General features: G+C 43.5%; 1 protein-coding gene and 1 long non-coding RNA gene across 4 annotated transcripts in view; one reads left to right on the forward strand and one right to left on the reverse strand.

Moving 5' to 3' along the window:
* Positions 1-17,501, forward strand: part of LOC138284933 (uncharacterized) — a 97,070-nt gene extending 79,569 nt beyond the window's left edge. Inside the window, exons 3-4 of the long non-coding RNA XR_011201484.1 lie at positions 9,214-9,261; positions 17,422-17,501. This is a non-coding gene — a long non-coding RNA (uncharacterized lncRNA). The remainder of the gene's footprint in view (positions 1-9,213; positions 9,262-17,421) is intronic.
* GRB14 (growth factor receptor bound protein 14) overlaps positions 1-17,861 on the reverse strand; it is a 1,076,705-nt gene that overhangs the window by 313,484 nt on the left and 745,360 nt on the right. For all 3 annotated transcript variants that reach the window (XM_069224269.1, XM_069224270.1, XM_069224268.1), the window contains 2 exons: positions 17,725-17,835; positions 17,394-17,489 (listed from right to left, as the gene is read on the reverse strand). In XM_069224269.1, coding sequence (XP_069080370.1) covers positions 17,394-17,489; positions 17,725-17,835 — 207 coding nt within the window. The remainder of the gene's footprint in view (positions 1-17,393; positions 17,490-17,724; positions 17,836-17,861) is intronic.

Here is a 17,861-nt window from a genome sequence, read left to right on the forward strand (position 1 = left end):
GGCTATGACTGGGACTGGTTTCTCAATTTCCCTTGAGATGGTTCTCTCTAATTCAGCTGGCGATGGTAGGACAAGGGGTAAGAAGCGGTTATTGCAGTTTGGCAGGGGGGATACACCATCTTGCTGGTTAGGCAGATTTAAGTTAGGGCTCTCTGTTGGATTCTTTAAAATTTCTAACTTCCTAAGTTCTGTGCTGGTGCCTTGGGGTATAGATATCTGCGAATCTCTGTGTACAGGAGCGAAGAAAGATTTTATGACATTAGAGGAGGAAGAAGCATCTTTCCTACGAGATTTTGAGGGTTTCGTGGCTAGCAAACTCTCCACTTCCTCTATAAGATCGTCAATTTGGGTGAGCGTACAATTTTTGGCCGCGTGTCGAGGTGCTCTTTTTGCCCTTCCCTGCTCAGTAGGATTACTGGTAGCTTTCCTTTTCCCCATCTTGGTAAGCTATTTGCCTCAAAGACGTTTATAACTGGTGCGCGAAGGGGGAGTTATGAATACCTTGGGTAATAAATTCCAGAAGCCGATAGGCCCTAATTGGGAGGTAGTGCGATATGGGTAAGATTGTTTGTACTTAAATAGACCCAGGCGCACTGCTTTTAAGGGGCATCACATTTGAGCCTACCTCGTTCAAATTATTAGGGGGTGGCCCTGCCCTGGCTCTTCCTGGCAAGGACGGGCAAGGACGGGCCCGCCCTTGGCCCGGGCTTCGCCCGCGCGCCGCCCGCGCGCGTCCCGCGCAGCGGGAGCGCGACAATGTTTTTAAAGGGCTCCTTGCCCTGACGTGTGGCGGCTGGCCCCTCCTCCTGCTCACAAGTGCGCTACCCGCGGCAGCGGGAGCGCGACAATGTTTTTAAAGGGCTCCTTGCCCTGACGTGTGGCGGCTGGCCCCTCCTCCTGCTCACAAGTGCGCTACCCGCGGCAGCGGGAGCGCGACAATGTTTTTTAAAGGGCTCCTTGCCCTGACGTGTGGCGGCTGGCCCCTCCTCCTGCTCACAAGTGCGCTACCCGCGGCAGCGGGAGCGCGACAATGTTTTTAAAGGGCTCCTTGCCCTGACGTGTGGCGGCTGGCCCCTCCTCCTGCTCACAAGTGCGCTACCCGCGGCAGCGGGAGCGCGACAATGTTTTTAAAGGGCTCCTTGCCCTGACGTGTGGCGGCTGGCCCCTCCTCCTGCTCACAAGTGCGCTACCCACTCACCTTACATGTTGTTGAGCCTAAATGTTGTTACAAAAAGAACCACTAAATTGTATTATGTTACATGCAGACCTGGACCCAGTTGCAATTAGTAGATTCAAAACCCCCCTAGAAGACAAAGCACACTGACAGTATGTTTCACAAACACCAATGTCAGCCCTTCGTCCCACATAGTTACTGGAAGTAGAGATGTATCAGTTGGGTCCTGCACACTCCTCCCCTCTCTGAGGAAGCTGCTTAGGATATACAGCACCATCCACCTCCAAGAGGGGATAGAATTTCTCACAGCCACGTTGTGCAGCATGCAGCAGGCCACCACTATTCTGCACACATTCCCAGGCCCATAGGCCAGGGAACCCCCAGAGATATGTAGACAACAAAGTCTAGCCTTCAGGAGATCTATTGTGCGCTCCATCACCCTCCTAGTACGTCCATGGGCCTCATTGTAATTCCTCTCTGCATCTGTCCCAGGATTCTTCACTGGTGTCAGGAGCCAACGCAATTTGGGATAGCCAGAATCACCTAGAAAAAGGTACAAAACAGAGCAGTCATTGTCAAGCCTCTGAGTCAGACAGCCTGGCTGTCTGCTAGGTGGCCGTTAGTGACAGAAAAAACTACCTATGATCCCCCCTCTGTCCTCTTGTAGTTGTTCCATCTTGTGTGGCACACTACTGTTCCTCAGCACAAAGGAATCATGGACTGAACCGGGGAACATGGCATTCACATATGAGATGTACTTGTCTGCATTACATACCAATTGAATGTTCATGGAGTGAAAGTTCTTCCTGTTTCTGTTCACCTGTTCACTGATCCTTGGGGGTATTATAGGTGTGTGGGTGCCATTGATGGCACCTATCACATGGGGTATGTTTGTAAATGCATAGAAGTCAGACTTGATGGCAGGGAGGTCAGTACTTTGGGGAAACCTCACATAGGACTGCAGGTGTCATACAAATGCATTCAGAAATCTTGTCAGTATCATGCTGAACATTGGCTGTGAAAATCTAGCACCCATGCCCACTGTCACTTGAAATGAGCACGTGGCCAGGAAATGGAGTGCAGAAAGCACCTGCACTTCAGTAGGGATGGCATGCTGATTACGATTTGCCAGAGTCAGTGCAGGATCCAGTAATGCACAAAGTTCAAGAATAGTTGCACGGGTGAGTCTGTAATTGATTATGGTGTGACGCTCCACCATGGTCCGCAAATCAACAAGTGGTCTGTACACTGATGGGGCCCTTCCTCACCACAAGGGTCGGAATCTAGGAGGGATTTGAAACATGTGTGAAGAACACGCATACATAGGCACACATTGTCATTCATTGAGCACTGCTGACTTGATTGTAGGGACTCAAATGCTAAATGCTTTTGACATAATTTCATCTAGACCATAATGATTGAACAGGGTTTGTGATGTTTGATACTGTTAATGGTCACATGCATAGGTGTTTTAGGTGAACAATGGGGCCTGCATTGGGCAGATATCATTTTTATTAATGCGTAGTTAAGGCCAAAATGTCTGCCCCCTGTAATCCAGAACTGTCGCAGTGGAAGTGACCTCATACTGCTAGCAGTAGACGTAACAGTGTAAGGCTGTGTTTACCGCCATTCGCACAGTCATTGGTTAACATGGATGCCAATGGGGAATCGTGGCGTATCATGATCACCGCCGGCAGTGACGGTGCACACCGCCGCGGTACGTATGTGAATTTGTCACCCCAACTTCACTTGACTCCCTGATCTCGTGCAAGCAGGTACTCCACTGAGTGTACTGCTGTGTCCTGCCTCTGGTCATGGAAGTGGCTCGTGTTGCAGGGGAAAGAGCCCAGGCCTTCACCCAGTAGCAATTGGATAGGACAGTGTATGGGGTTCTGCCCCTGTATGCCAAGCTCTATGGACGGCCAGAGGTGCAGGTGAGTCAGGGGATTACGGGCAATTGTTGTGTGTAATTGATGTTGGCAGTACATATGTGTGCACCTCTGACCCTGCATGGGCCATGGTTCATGACATGCTGCGTGCGTATGTCATGTAAGTCTGTTAGTACTGTCCGTCCCAAAGTGGACATTTAGCCAGCTGTACATATTTTCCAAGTGCCTGACCTCTGTGTTACATTTCTGTGTGTCCCTTTTAGGTCAACGCCCACCAGAAGAGGGCACTTTTGCATGCCATCGCCAAGGAGGTGTGGACCCTGGGGGTCTACAACCAACGGAGCACCCACTGCAGGAAGAGGTGGGAGGACCTGCGGCGCTGGGCGCGAAAACTCTGTGAGGCCCTGCTGGGGAAGTCCTTCCAACCATCCTCGCCCTCCCATTTGCTCCCCACCCCAGAAGGGTGGGTGTCTCCTTCACCCCAGGCACCTCTTCCCCTGTCCCAGTAAGCCCTGATGCCCTCACAGAGGAGGCTATTGACCCCCTGAGAACCATCTCTGAAGGGCAGACAACCATCATCAATGCCATCCAGGGGCTAGCATCAGAGATGCAGCAGACCAATGCCTATCTGGATGGCATTCACGGTGCCGTGTCTGGCCTACAGAGATCTTTTCAGGTTCTGGCCTCCTCTTTGAAGGCAGCCAGTTTCCCTGGTCATTCCGTCCCCCTCCAACCTCCTCGACCCTTTTGAGCACCCCACTGCCTTCATCCATCCAAAGCACACAATCTGACACGCAGTCAAGCACCTCAACACACAAGAAGCACACTTCTAAACACAAGCACCACACCTCGCACCACAAGCATTCACACAGCCAACATACACATGCACACACAGCAATAAATACTTCCCCTAGTCAATCAATCAGTCAAATTTCTTAAGCGCACTATTCATCCGGTAGGGTCTCAAGGCGGTGGGGGAGAGAGATTACTGGTCGAAAAACCATGTTTTGAGGTGCTTTTTAAAGGTTAGGAGGTCCTGGGTCTTGCGTAGGTTGGTGGAGAGGGATTTCCAGGTTTTGGCAGCGAGGTGGGAGAAGGATCTGCCGCCGGGGGTGGTGCATTGGATGTGGGGGAGTGTAGTGAGGGCGAGGTCGACGAAGCGGAGCTGTCGAGTTGGTTTGTGGAAGTTGATTCGTTCGTTGAGGTAGGCCAGTCCGGTGTCGTGGAGGGCTTTGTGAGCGTGAACAAGGATTTAGAAAATTATCCTTTTGTTGATGTGCAGCCAGTTTAGGGATCTGAGGTGGGCGGAGATGTGTTTGTGGCGAGGGAGGTTGAGGAGGAGATGTACGGCTGCGTTCCGGGATGCGCTGGAGTTTTCTCTGAAGCTTGGCTGTGGTCCCTGCATAGAGGGCTTTGCCGTAGTCCAGTCTGCAGCTTATGAGGGCATGGGTGACGGTTCTTCTTGTTTCTAAAGGGATCCATTTGAAAGTCTTGCGTAGCATGCAAAGGGTGTTGAAGCAGGAGGATGATATGGCGTTGATTTGCTGAGTCATGGAGAGAGATGAGTCCAGTATGATGCTGAGATTGCGTGCGTGGGTGGTGGGTGTTGGGGGTGCTCAAAGGGTGGTTGGCCACCAAGAGTTGCTCCATGCTGTCTTGTTGGGACCAAAGATGATGATCTTGTTTTTTTCGGAGTTCAATATGAGGTGGCTTGCTGTCATCCAGTTAGCGATGGCAAGGAGTCCGGCGTGTAGGTTATTCTTGCTGGTAGATAGGTTCGTCATGAGGGAGATGATGAGCTGGGTGTCGTCAGCGTATGAAATGATGGTGAGGCCGTGGGGGTGGATGATGTTGGTCAGTGGAGCCATGTAGATATTGAAAAGGGTTGGGCTGAGGGAGGATCCTTGGGGGACCCCACAGATGGTCTTGGTGGCTGTAGACCGGAAAGGAGGGAGGCGAACTCTTTGGGTTCTTTGGGAGAGGAAGGAGGTGAGCCAGTCCAGGGCTTTGTGGTGAATTCCAGTGTGAAAGAGGCATGTGCGAAGGCGTGTGCATAGTGTGCCCACCTCTTCCGCCTCCCTGTCTGTCCTCTCTACATGCACACCCCCAGACACTGCATCTTCAGCCACTTTTGCTGAGCCTATTCCTGCACTCACCACAATAGCAGACATCCAGGCATGCACCCCAGATACCATACCTGCAATCACCACAACTACTGTAGTTGACACATGCAGCACACTCACCAGACTTGCAGTCATCCACACAACATACATCCACACTGGCAGCCTGTCTTCTCCCACTGTGTCCACCCCCTCCTCCAAAAACACACAAAAGCACCAAGACACCCACCCATCACACATCCACCACACCTCAGCATACTGTCCAGTCACCTGCACCCACAGCACGCACCCCTATACCACTTACGTCCACACCCTCTGCCACCACTCCCACCCCTCCCAGGCCCAACCCAATTGCTCCCAAAAAACATTTCCTCTCCCGTGCTGACCTCTTCCAACCCACTGGCCCACCCCGTCTTGTCCCTAAACGTGCGCACCTCCTTTCCCTTTCCACTCCTTCCACTTCACAGCCTGCCCCTGTCTGCCCTTCACATTCCCAAGCCCATTCCCCAGAGAGGAAGAAGCACTGTGCAGAGCCAATTCCATCTGGCTCCACCCGGTCAAAGCACACACCCCCAGCTTCCAAGGCCAAACCCAAACCCCCTCCACCTTCCAAACGCAAATCCGAGACCCACCCCTGTTGTAAATCCCACCCCCATCACCCCCTGCCCCTGTTCCCTGAGGTGCCTAGATGCCCCATTGTTGCCCCATAAGGTGGAGTACCGTAGCACTTAAGGGAGTCAGGTTGGGGCCATTGTAGCCCAAACACGTCTGGCACTATGGACTGGCCATTGGCCTGAATAGTTAGCTCTGTGAGCTGCATTAAAATGTTTATGTGTGGCCTGTGTTTTGGCAGCACACTCTTGAACTCTGGTCTCTCGTTTCATTGTTTGTGGGTGTGGGGCATTTGTATGTACTATGGTCAGGTTGGATTTGCCTTGTGACGGGTAAGTACCTCTTGCTGTGGGGTGTATGGGTTGTGCTGCTGTGAAGGGTTGTGGTAGCGTTGCAGGGCGGGTGGAGTGGGTGGGTATGTAACTGTGCCCTTTCCTCCCTTGTTTCATAGGTTGCGGTACTTACCGCCGTCGTCTTCGTTGGTGGTCTCGGTCATGGAGGTATATGGCAAGGAGCAAGGCTGGCATGATCTGTGTCTCTCTATCCATGTCTGCTTCGGCGTTTTGTGAGACCCTCCGGTGAGTGTTTCCTTACATTGGGTTTGTTTCCACCTGGCTTTGCGTGCCAGTTGTTCCCGCCCGAACTGACGGTAGTCTAATGGTTCATTATTTGTTGGACGGGCTGGGCCTTTCTGTCGGCCTGTGGGCGGACTCTGCCGTCGTTGTCGGCACTCCTCTACTGGTGGTGGGTGGTTTTCAGGATGACTGTGTTTCAGTTGGTTCATTATTTGGCGGTCCAGACCGCTCCTCTGTTGGTGGTTTTTACTGCCACTGCTGGTGGAGCGGTTTTTACCGCTGTGTTCATAATGAGGGCCATAATGTACTGCAGATCCTACTTACTTTTGGAGATGGGTGTCACCTGTTCCCTTGGCTATATATACAGGCTCTGCAGCCACACCTGCATTTCATTGGACCCCCCCTTCAGACTATGTGGGAGGATGACATCAGAATGGTGTTTAACGATAAGGAGTGAACTTGGGCATTGTCATTTCCACACACTGTCTCAAGAATTGCAAGATTTAAAAATATACAGTTTCACATTTTATACTGCGCCTAGCACCCTACTCACCCTAGCACAACTCAACAGAGTCTTTACCACAGCAGATTTGATGTTCCCCCATTGCAGATCAGGTGAGGCAGTGTTCTGACACACGACATTGTCATGCCTTTCCCTTCACCCCTTTGTATATGCACACCTTTGTACGGGATGTCACTGAACTCACTGAACTCGAAACCTGGGGGGCCTTCAGTCTGGGCATCTTTAAATGTAGGAAGAGCCAGGTGGTGAGTTCCCAATTTGCTAGTCTGGCCCTACTTTTAGTTAAGCGAATGCCTGCCATACATGGGAAGGCGCCCACCACCCCACCGGCCGCAGCATGGTACGAGGTGGTACGGAAGTAAGGAACTGCAGAGAGCACAACCCTCCTCTATGAGGAGGCTTGGCATATTTGTTGGCATTCTATATCCCCCGCAAGGGACACCATACTCTCTCACTTTCTACAACTCACCACTCCAGTTGACCGGACCATGGTATCCACCTCTTAGGCTGCCTCTTTGTAATATGCCTGGGCACCTGCCCCACATCACAACCCTGAACATCGGCCGAACTCTAGTTAGGGCAGCACATGGTCCCACCTTCTTGTCTGAACATCAGCCCCTCACCCCACCCAGAGCACAGTAACTCACATCCACCTCTTCCCCCTCTACTGCTTTTATTACTCTTCACAATTCACAGTGTAGCTTTCAAAGTCCCCCCATTCCAAGTTCATTAGTTGGCATTTGATGTTCTACTTTTCTTGGTCATGAGACTTGCTTTACGGGGACTTCCATTGTTCCTTTAATGAAATATATCACTTGCTATGTGTTGCACTGGTTTATGCTATTCACGCTCTAATGGATGTTCATCCGTGCAGATCTTCCCTGTATCAATGTCATATGTGTAAAATTCTCAATAAAAAGAATGTTTAAAAAAGAGAAAGGAATTTCCTGCTCATTGTACCAGCATGCATATTTTCCACTTCTGGGATGTAGATCATTCTGAGATATAAGGTTTGTTTGCATGTAGTAATAGAGGTAAGTTTACTTCCACCAGAACACTTGCTCTTTTACTATCATAGTGATTTACCGAGTTGATGTTGATCCAGTTTTTCAATCTTATCAGAAGAAAACTGACCAATGTGTGACAAAGAAATTACTTGATTGGTAATCAAGATTCCTGAATATTTATGTTAGTTCAAGTGTCTTGCTACTTATTAAGAGAATAAGGGAGGGGTCAATGGAACTTTGCTGTACTAGAAGTTGAAGGTCCTCATCCAATCTGACATGGTTGTGTCTGACTAATAAGTTGAAAGTGTGTGAAGGTCCAGCAATCCCTTCCTCTTGGAAAATACACAATTGTGAGGGGTAGTCCACTCTTGAGGTTTGGACCTACTGAACCTCTATGCAGTAAAATGAGAAAAGAAGATTGAGTACATCTACTTGTGGAGTTTGACAGAGACAAAGAAAAGCTGTAGTCTTGTTTTTGTTTTTTATAGTTGTATTTTTCCACTTTTTTTCCTTAGTGGTAGGTAATTCCTTTGTGTACTTTTTCAAAGTATAGCTTTATAAAGAGATCCCATTCTGATATGTATTTTACACCTTTGTTATATTGTAGACAACTGACACGTGTTTGCTTCCTGCATGGCTGTATTGCCCGGGGCATTTTCAAGGCAGCAAAATAGAAAAATGTATGGATTTGGTTACTAATTTTTTAAGTAGGTGTGTCCACCACCATATGTGAAGTGCTTTAAGATCACTGTATGCCTTTCAATAGGCATGTGTGGGGTCCGACACCATGAGTGAGTGGTTTGCATTGTCTACATGCGTGTGTCCAAGTACATGTATGCAATGGCAAGTTCATAAGACTGGGATAGTGGTGAGTAAAGTTGTGATTGTATAAAAAGATGAAGGTTAACTACTTTTGAAGTTCTTTCATAGGTACTTGCATGTATCTCTTATGTGGACTGTGCAGTATCATGAATGTTAGGAAAAATGAACATAGCAAAATGTATGTTTTAAAGTTATCTGTTAATGAGGTTGCTCTTATAAGGAGTAAGTAGTGTATATCTACAATGAGAATTCATGCAGTACGTTGTGCATATTAAGTTTTGAAGAGAAATATTTCAAGGAGAGTGTAAAAGGGGTCAGAAAAATGGAGGAACACACCGGTACTGTTATAGAATGATTTATTAAAGTAAATTAGAGTAATAATAGTCTCGTAATCTGTTTGTTCTTGGTTTGTCTGGGATTCTTTTTCTTCTCTTTGCCTTCTTTGTGGATCTTCACGCTTTTCTTCTCTTGTTCTTCTTTTCTTTATCCAGGGTCAACTCAGGAAGAGCATGCATAGAGAAGAAGAACACAGGAAGTGGGTAAGTATGCCCTCCTTTGTTCTCTGTTCCTCCCTTTCCTAGTTCCTTCTTTTATTCTCTCTCTATGTCTTCTTTCTGGTGCTGATCTCTCCTTGTTTTCTCTCTCCGTCACCCTCTATCCTCTCCTGCACTTCTTGTTGGCCTTCCATCCTTCTTTCTTTTCTCTCTCTGTTCTGCTGCAGTTTTTTTCTGTCTTTTACTGGCTTGATACAACTACTTGAGAGCGTTCTGTCTTTTATTTGTTTTCTTTGTATTGTTTTCTTAATTCAATAAAATGTATTGATGCTTTGAAATAAAGACCTATGCGAGTCCCTGTTTCTGTTGTTTCTGTTCTGTTTGAGATATACTCCCCCTCAAACATATGCTTCAATGCCCACAAATTTTTACCATCCGGTAGGATAACGGGAAAGAAAACAAAACAAACGTGATAATACAAAACAAAAATACTGCCACTCAGTCCGTGCTCCAGTCCTTGGTTGTTTGTGCTATTTTTCTAGCGAAGGACTAAGGGCCAGATGTAGCAAAGGTTTTTACACATTCTGTGTCTATGGGAAAAAGTGTTCGTACATATGGCCCTAAATACCTACATAAAGATTAAACAAACTAAAGCAAACAAAACAACTTCCCACAACAAAAGTACCCTGTTCCTTTCTCCCTCGCCACCCTTCAACGCGTTGCTGTTGCCAGGGTTCCCCTTCCGAATTACTGCAGTCGGTTGAGGTCATCTCCATCGGCGTCATGGTCGTTGGGTCCCAGTGAGATCCCCATTCCCGTGGTCGCGCCACCTCCTGTGTGCTTCGGGCCATTTAAAGGCCCGCTGTTCCTGATGTGTCCACATCACGTTGAGGCCAGGACAATACTTCTGGGTCGGCTAATCCGACACCGGAAGTCCCCCCGGGGTGTGCAGGGTCCAAGGACATACCCCTGGGGCACTTGTAGGTGCCATCCACTGAGGATACCCTATCACAGAGAGATTGGTTTGGGCCCTAAGGAAAGGTCTCTTGTGCCCAGAGTAGTGTGTGTGGCCTGACAGCTGGTATTACCTCTTGAAATAATAATAAAAAATAAGTGTTTTCTCACATTACTTTGTTCCGTTATAGCTCACAGCTTAGTGAATATACAACAATTCACTTACTTGTGACTACTGTCTCTCAAGAAAGCCATTAATCTAATCTGATTCTGGCTCCACTACCTGTATGGAGCCAAAATACACTACAAAATGGCAACCCCATGAGCACAGACCTAGGTGTCGGCCCGTACATGACACTAATGAGAGACCAATTCTCATCGGAGTCCCTTTGAAAAAATGGCGGCGATGTAATACGCTGTTTCCAAACCGAAGGACACATTCCATGAAGGTATTCAACCTGTGATGGGTAAGAGGCTTCTAATGCCTGACCTCATCTTCATGCCAGCATATGCCCTATTATAATTTTACTAATAGCTCCTTAATGTATTGCCCTATACGCGTTGGAGGATACATCCCTCCAGAATATGCTGATTTTCTTTCTCAGGCTACATGTGCTATTTAACAATGCAACTAATGCTGTCCATTTGCTACCCTAGAAAGGCAGTAAAGGTTCTCTAATGGTTATTAATACATGCTTTCATAGATTAAACAATTTCTGTGTCTAATCAGTACCCTGATTTATCTCTGCGCTATGAGTGCTTTTTACTACCATGCTATCCATGTCATTTTAATATCTGCACCAAATATCATGGATGTAATTGAGTCATCCTATAGCGCTGCCAGATGGCAGCCAACTAAAAATGCATTCATGGTCCTCCGGTTTGGCCATGTCGTAATCTACAAACATGATCTCACAACATGTACTCTCTAATGCTGAACTAGAAGTGGGTCTCAGTATCATGCTAAAACGATCAACAAACTGCCAATGTACACACATTGCTTCTTATATAGACAAGTTGTACGAACTCACATTATTTCTTAATAATGTGTAAAAATGGCATTACAACAAGAGCACCTCACACTATTATGTAAATAATGTCATAACAATGTTTATCTTGCTGACTCTGTGCTGTAGATATTTTGACCAGATACTGTTGTGCACCAAATGATTAGTTGAACTGTTTTTATACAAATTACTTTCTCTGGATGGCAAAGGACCTTTATGGCTTCCATTGCTTGAATGATAAAGAACAAATACTTTCAGGAACTGAAGATTATTTCAAAAGGTAACACTGGCTGTAAACCAACACACATACTACTCTGGGCATGGGAGACCTTTTCTTAGGGCCCACAGCAATCTCTCCTCAAATACCTTCTCTTCAAAACCTAATATGCACAATGTACTAGAAGAATTATCTTTGTAGATATACGCTACTTACTTCTTATAAGAGCAACCTCAAAAACAAATGACTTAAAAGAGTCATTTTTGTTATGGTTCTTTTACCTGACATTGATAATATTGCACAGTCCACATAACAACATAAGAGTTGTATGCCAGTACCTATGAAAGAACTTTAAAACTAACTAATTTTCACCTTTTCATATAACCATTAGCACTTTAGGTGATCACAACTCTACGCACCATTAACCCAGATTTGTGAACTTTCCATTACATAAATGTGGTTGGACACATGCATGAGGAAATGTGGTCAGACCCCACACATGCCTAAGTGGCAGGCATACAGAAATCCTGAATCACTTTAAGTATGGTGGGGATAATCTACTTTAAAAAAAAGAAAATCCATTCTTTCTTCAGCTTTGCAGACTTAAAAAGCCCCAGGCAATATATTTACGTAGGGAGCAAAACAGTGTCAGATGTCTACGATATACCAACAGTACAAGATACATATCAGAATGAGATCTCTTTGTAAAGCTATACCTTGAAAAACACACAATAGAATTGACCACTATGGAAAAAATAAAAAATAAAAAAGTCAACCACTTTTATGTGTCTTTCTCTAACTCAACAGTTAGATACACTCAATCTTCTTTTTTCATGTTTGTGTCTGATGGCATCTTATGGGAGAAGACTAACCCCTTTGACAGGTTCTAGTGATATCCTCTACTATAATTACTTAGAGATTGACCAAGTCACTGAATCACTGAGATTAACTAATTATTGTAACATGAGCATAGCTGCCAGTAGTAGAACACATGCCAAACTAATTGCTGCACGTGCACCATGAGACAATGAAAAAACAGAATCTGCTTCCCTTGTGCCTGCAGTCACGGTCTTTGTGGAAGTCAAACATTTTGACAGAATGGTGTAGTAGCGGGTCTGCATTTTCCAAATCACAATAGAATGATAGAAATCATTACTAGTAGCTGGATCAGACTATGTGCACATAAGGACCAGGTTTTGAACTGCAACCTTCTATGTTGTGCCCATCCATTATTTGCAAAACAGGAATACAATTGCAGACATCAGGAGTGGGCCTTCTTGACTATCTGCAGACAATCCACTGCTTTGTTAAACAGTATTTTCTTTCTGTTTGGTGTTTTCCTGAACAGATTAATTTGTCACACATCACATCTTTAATTTCCCACGGAAAGCGAGTTCATTCTGCAAGGAGTTAACTAAAAACACCTATCACGGTCTACTAATGGAAGGTCTGACCCCTATACTTTCTGCATTTTTCTAAAGTATCTTGTCTCTTGGTGAAATGCCATTAATTATTAAATGCCATTTTACATGCTTATTATTTCCTCTTTTAGATCTACGGCACTGCTCTCAAATCTTATTTGAGACCATTAAGTCAAAGGACGAGAGCAATTTTTGCCATTTACTAGGGCAAGGATACTCTACACCACATTGTCAGGCCAACTTCCTGCAACCTTTGCTTAGATGCTTAGACTACTCAGATAATAAGCTTGTATGGCTCACCATCTGCAGGTTGTGCATTATCTGATTGAAGACTGACAATAGCCCTTCATGTGTCCCTGGAACAAATGGAATTCCAACTGTCAATCTTAACGAAAAGATCAGGTTTTATAAGAACTTGTTTTTTCACTTGTTCCATTTGATTCAGGGTATGGGGCAATTCCATCCAAGCAGTCTATTGCAGTAAACTTTTGAAAAGGTTAGCAATTGAGACCCGTAAATTGACGGTCTAAATGTTCATTTTGATGCCAATAGAAATTTGTTGTGAAAGCAACTGCATGAACAGTTAGCCAGTTGGGCGAATCAAAATCACCTATTTCTTCTGAGCCAAAGAGGAGTTATAAGCTATGTTTTATGTCTATTTTACTTACTATATGTCCACATTTGGCACCGTAGACAGGGGTATGTTATTGTCAATTTTTGTTAAGTTGGGTATAACTCCTAACTGCTTTTTCTAAAAATAATATTACAAACTAATAACTGAGTGCATGTATCAATGGGGCAAGGTACCAGCAACCATCTGAGATGTTGAATTTTATGGGTCTACAGTGCAAGTGTGTTTTGGCCCTCTTCCATTTTTATCTCTGCATGGCTAACTTGGGAGATGCACAATTTTAATCTACTCTGTTCTCCTCTATATTGGGTGGTACACCATTTGTATACCTAATGTATAGAATGTTAATGACGCCCTGTCCCCCTAAAGGGTCTAGCAATCTTTCATCCAGCTATGGTTGAACATTATAAAGCTATTAGTAAAAATATAGTGTGACAGAAATATCTTGACTCAAATATACTTTGCAAAAATATTGTCTGATTGTGTGTACTCTCATTTTATCAACTCCGATGTGGCACTATTTTGGTAAATAATATTAAGAATAGGTTATTTTTGTCAGATGATATGTTGTCTAAGGTGTTTTAATACCATGCACCAGCTTCATCCATACAATTGAGAGAATAATCTCAAGACTATTGCTAACATGACCAAAGTTATGTTTTGGGCCATGGGAGTACTCATTTTAACATGTGCTAGAAGCTGATACCCGGTGCTCACCCTTAATAGCAAAAGCAATAAGGCCTGGCAAGTTACAACAGTTCTCACAATAGTTTGTAGAACTTTTGAATAGGTTTCCTTTAGCTTTTAGCTGATGGTCCTAGTGTCTAAGTGTTTTCCTTTAAGTATTACATTGCAATCATTTGGTTGGATTAAAGGTGCACTAACCTCAATGTTATCTTGGTACCTTCAGCACAGAAATAGCAGGGGGGTCGCACAATCAACAACACAACCAATTTCACAGCTGGAACTTGTTTAACCAGAGTGGTTCAAAGACTGAAAGGACAGTTTCTCTGCTATCTTCAGCCTTCCTTTCCAGCTATTTGTGGCATAAAATGTAGGAGTTTTTTTCACAGGAAAGACAGTGCCTTTGCATTGTACCAGTCAATAGATTAAAAACTGGGCTTCTCATATTACACTATTAAGCCTTCTTGCTACCTCACAGAGTACATTTGTTTAAAGTGGAAAAGCTGGGGGTAGCGCTTTGTGTAGATGTACTCTTTGCTAAACCACCTTGTGTACACTTGTGATCCATCCAGGACTGTGAGTCCTTATGAACAAATCACTTTGCCTATTTTTTATAAGTGCCAATACTTGCATGTGTAAAGAGCAAGATTATTATGCTATGTGTCAGAGCCTCAAAAATTGTCAAGGTACGCTTGCTCCATTGTTTGAATGGGCTTTGATTTTGTAATGTGAATTTATAGATTGTTTTTTTTTTTAATTTCTTTCTAACATTAGCCTGCTTGCAATAGTTTTATGCCCACTGTGTATTATTATTGCAATAATAATTATAATAATAATAATAATAATAATAATAACAAAATTAACAATAATAACCATATACATGCTTTTACTTTTTATTGATTGCATGTGTTACACAGAGCTTCCTTTACTAATATTTTCTAAGCTTCCTCTTAGGAGGTTCTACAGTATAGCTCTACTGTGTGTTGTTGCAATTTAATTGTTCTACTATTTAGCTAATACTTTAGAAGAGAGGCATGGTATTAAAAACTACAATTACTTTTGTGTCTCCTTGTTGTTCATGGCCAGAACACCTCAACACTTGTCTATGTTTCCAGCTTTCGTACAGCACTATCATACTTACATATCCATCATCTAAGCAAAGTGTCATTTCCTCAAGAGAGTTCTTGTGGTTATCTCGTTATTTCACCAACCTTCTTCAGTCTCATTTAGTAAGTTATTGATTGGACATTTTGATCTGAGTAATTCAGGTGTTCAATGAGTCTTCTGCTACCATAGAAGACAAGTTAAGATGTTTTATTTGCACGGGAGCATGGAATTGCCCTCCTTAAAACAGCCAAATATCAAGTACTAAAAGCCAAAATCTCTGAAATCTTGTAATATTGGCTATTAGGTTGATAAATTAGGGGTTGTATAAACTAACATGCCCCTCTTGCTTGTCTCTGCTTAGTGCTGGACATTTGGGCAGTTCATTACTCAATGTGTGGACCAAACTAGGGTTCGTGTTATCATACTGGACTTTCAACTCCAAGTTAGACTGCACAATCGTGACCCTTCTTGGCAGGAAATGTGTACCCCTTCTCATGTAGATATTCGAGCAATGACTACACCAAACAAGAGATCATGGAGATAAGAATCTGATTTGTTCTCTTCCCAAAGGCTCTCCCGTTAGTGACTAGTAACAGTAAGTGTGCCATCCTCAGGCTGGTGTTTAGAGCATGGGCCTTTGACCATAGTATCTAATTCTTTGACAAAACATGCATGACTTCAATCAAAGAAATACAATTTCCTATTTCCATTTGCATAGGTCACACAAATAACAAAGGCACTGATGTTGAAATTTCCATTAGAAAAAAGTGGCCACAATTGCAACTTTTGTGAATGGAATAATATTTTGCAAACCAACCTATGTACAAATAGGTCAGTTCGCAAAATATTGAATCATAGTGGGTTGCAATTGGACCTACTTTATCAATAATCATGAGTTAGGTTGTAAATGGCAATTCACTATTATTAGATTCCATCACAGGATGGTGTCCTGCTGGGTTCAGAAGATCATCTTGTCTGTGATTGCATTTTCATAAAGAAAAAACATATTTTTAAAAAGAAAACATTTTTAAATACAGCCCATTATCCCTAAAATATTTTGGAGAGCTGGCAGTGGTCGCCCGAAAACCTGCATAGTCGCCAATACATTTTTTATCATTCACAAAGGAGAACGGGTCCCAAGTGGCCCTTTTCCCATTTGCAAATGTGTTACCACTTCAAATCAGTGAGTTAGTGACTCTGCAAATGGGTTATGTTTGTAAAATACTGATGCATCCCTTCATGAATCGCTATTTGGAAGGGACATCCTAAACATGCAGCTTCCCTATAGCAATTTTTTAATGGGTTTCTAAATCCATTTTGAGATTCAGTAACATGTTACTGAATCACAAAATAAGTTTAATACTTGACACATGTCCATTTTGCAGACACAAATCATGTGCCTTTGCGAATTATAGCTTTTCATTGCAAAATTGCTTTGTATATTGAGTCCAAAATAAGGCTTTTGATATTTTCCTTATCCGAGAAATGGACAGGAAGTCAATATATTAATCAATAAGTGTATATTGTGTGATGTTACCACACGAGACTTCAAGCAAAATAAAACTGAATGAACATTGATCCCAAATATTTTTCTGTTTTAATTCTTGCATAGTTGATCATATTTGTTGCTAGTGTAGAAAATAAATCCAGATCAACATATGTATAAACGTGTTTTAATATGAATCGCTTCTACCAACTGTAGATTGCATGAATCCTACTTTATACCTCAATCAATAACTTAAAGTGTATCCTTCATATATATTTAAGATATGGCCCATTTATCAAAGGATGAAATATACATTCACTTCAACTGAACAGTTTGTACTTGTAGTTGTCTAATTTTTCTTTGGTCCAGAAAAACAACTTATAAAGTATTCAAATATTGGTATCATCTCTGCACAGCCACCTGGGTCACGCAAATCATGTAGGGAAATGAATACTAGTGGTTGCAACTTTCTGATAGAATCTCACTGTTAGACAGTGGCAACCTCATTAGACTGAATTATGCTACATTACAGAAAATAAGATACTGTATAATCACTAATACTGCAAAGCCATCCACAGGCATGCATCTCCAAACATTTATCACATTTTTACTATGAAAATAATTATTTTAGAAATAACTGAAATGAAAGGAATTGAAAATTAGATATTACCTTAAACACTCTAATTGCTGTCACCCAGCAGGTCCTACTTTCTTCATCATCGGCGCAAAGCAGTTTCACGTCTCCAGTCCCTCCTGCTTTGTTATGCTGAAAAGCCACATCATATTATTTACCATTTATACATAAAGTGAAGATAAGATCTGTTGGCATTAAACCCTCTAAAGTTTTACCGTTTATTGTTTCATTAACAAACCCTACTTTCAAAAATGAATATTGCATAAATATAAAACTGACTTTTTTGTTACAGGCTTCTGATAAAAGCACAGTTCCTCAATTGATTTTCATGTACGTTAGTCCAGTATATCAATTTATTTTTAAGTACCTTTAAACAGAATCCATATTTTGTTGGTGCTCCATGAGTCTGTTTGACTGACAATAATAAGTAAACATCAGCGTTGTTAAACTCACTGAAAAACTGTAGATATCTTGGCTCCTGTAATGAGATGAAATACTCAGTTT

The sequence above is a fragment of the Pleurodeles waltl genome, chromosome 3_1 (genome assembly GCF_031143425.1).
Source record: "Pleurodeles waltl isolate 20211129_DDA chromosome 3_1, aPleWal1.hap1.20221129, whole genome shotgun sequence".
Lineage (NCBI taxonomy): Eukaryota > Metazoa > Chordata > Amphibia > Caudata > Salamandridae > Pleurodeles > Pleurodeles waltl.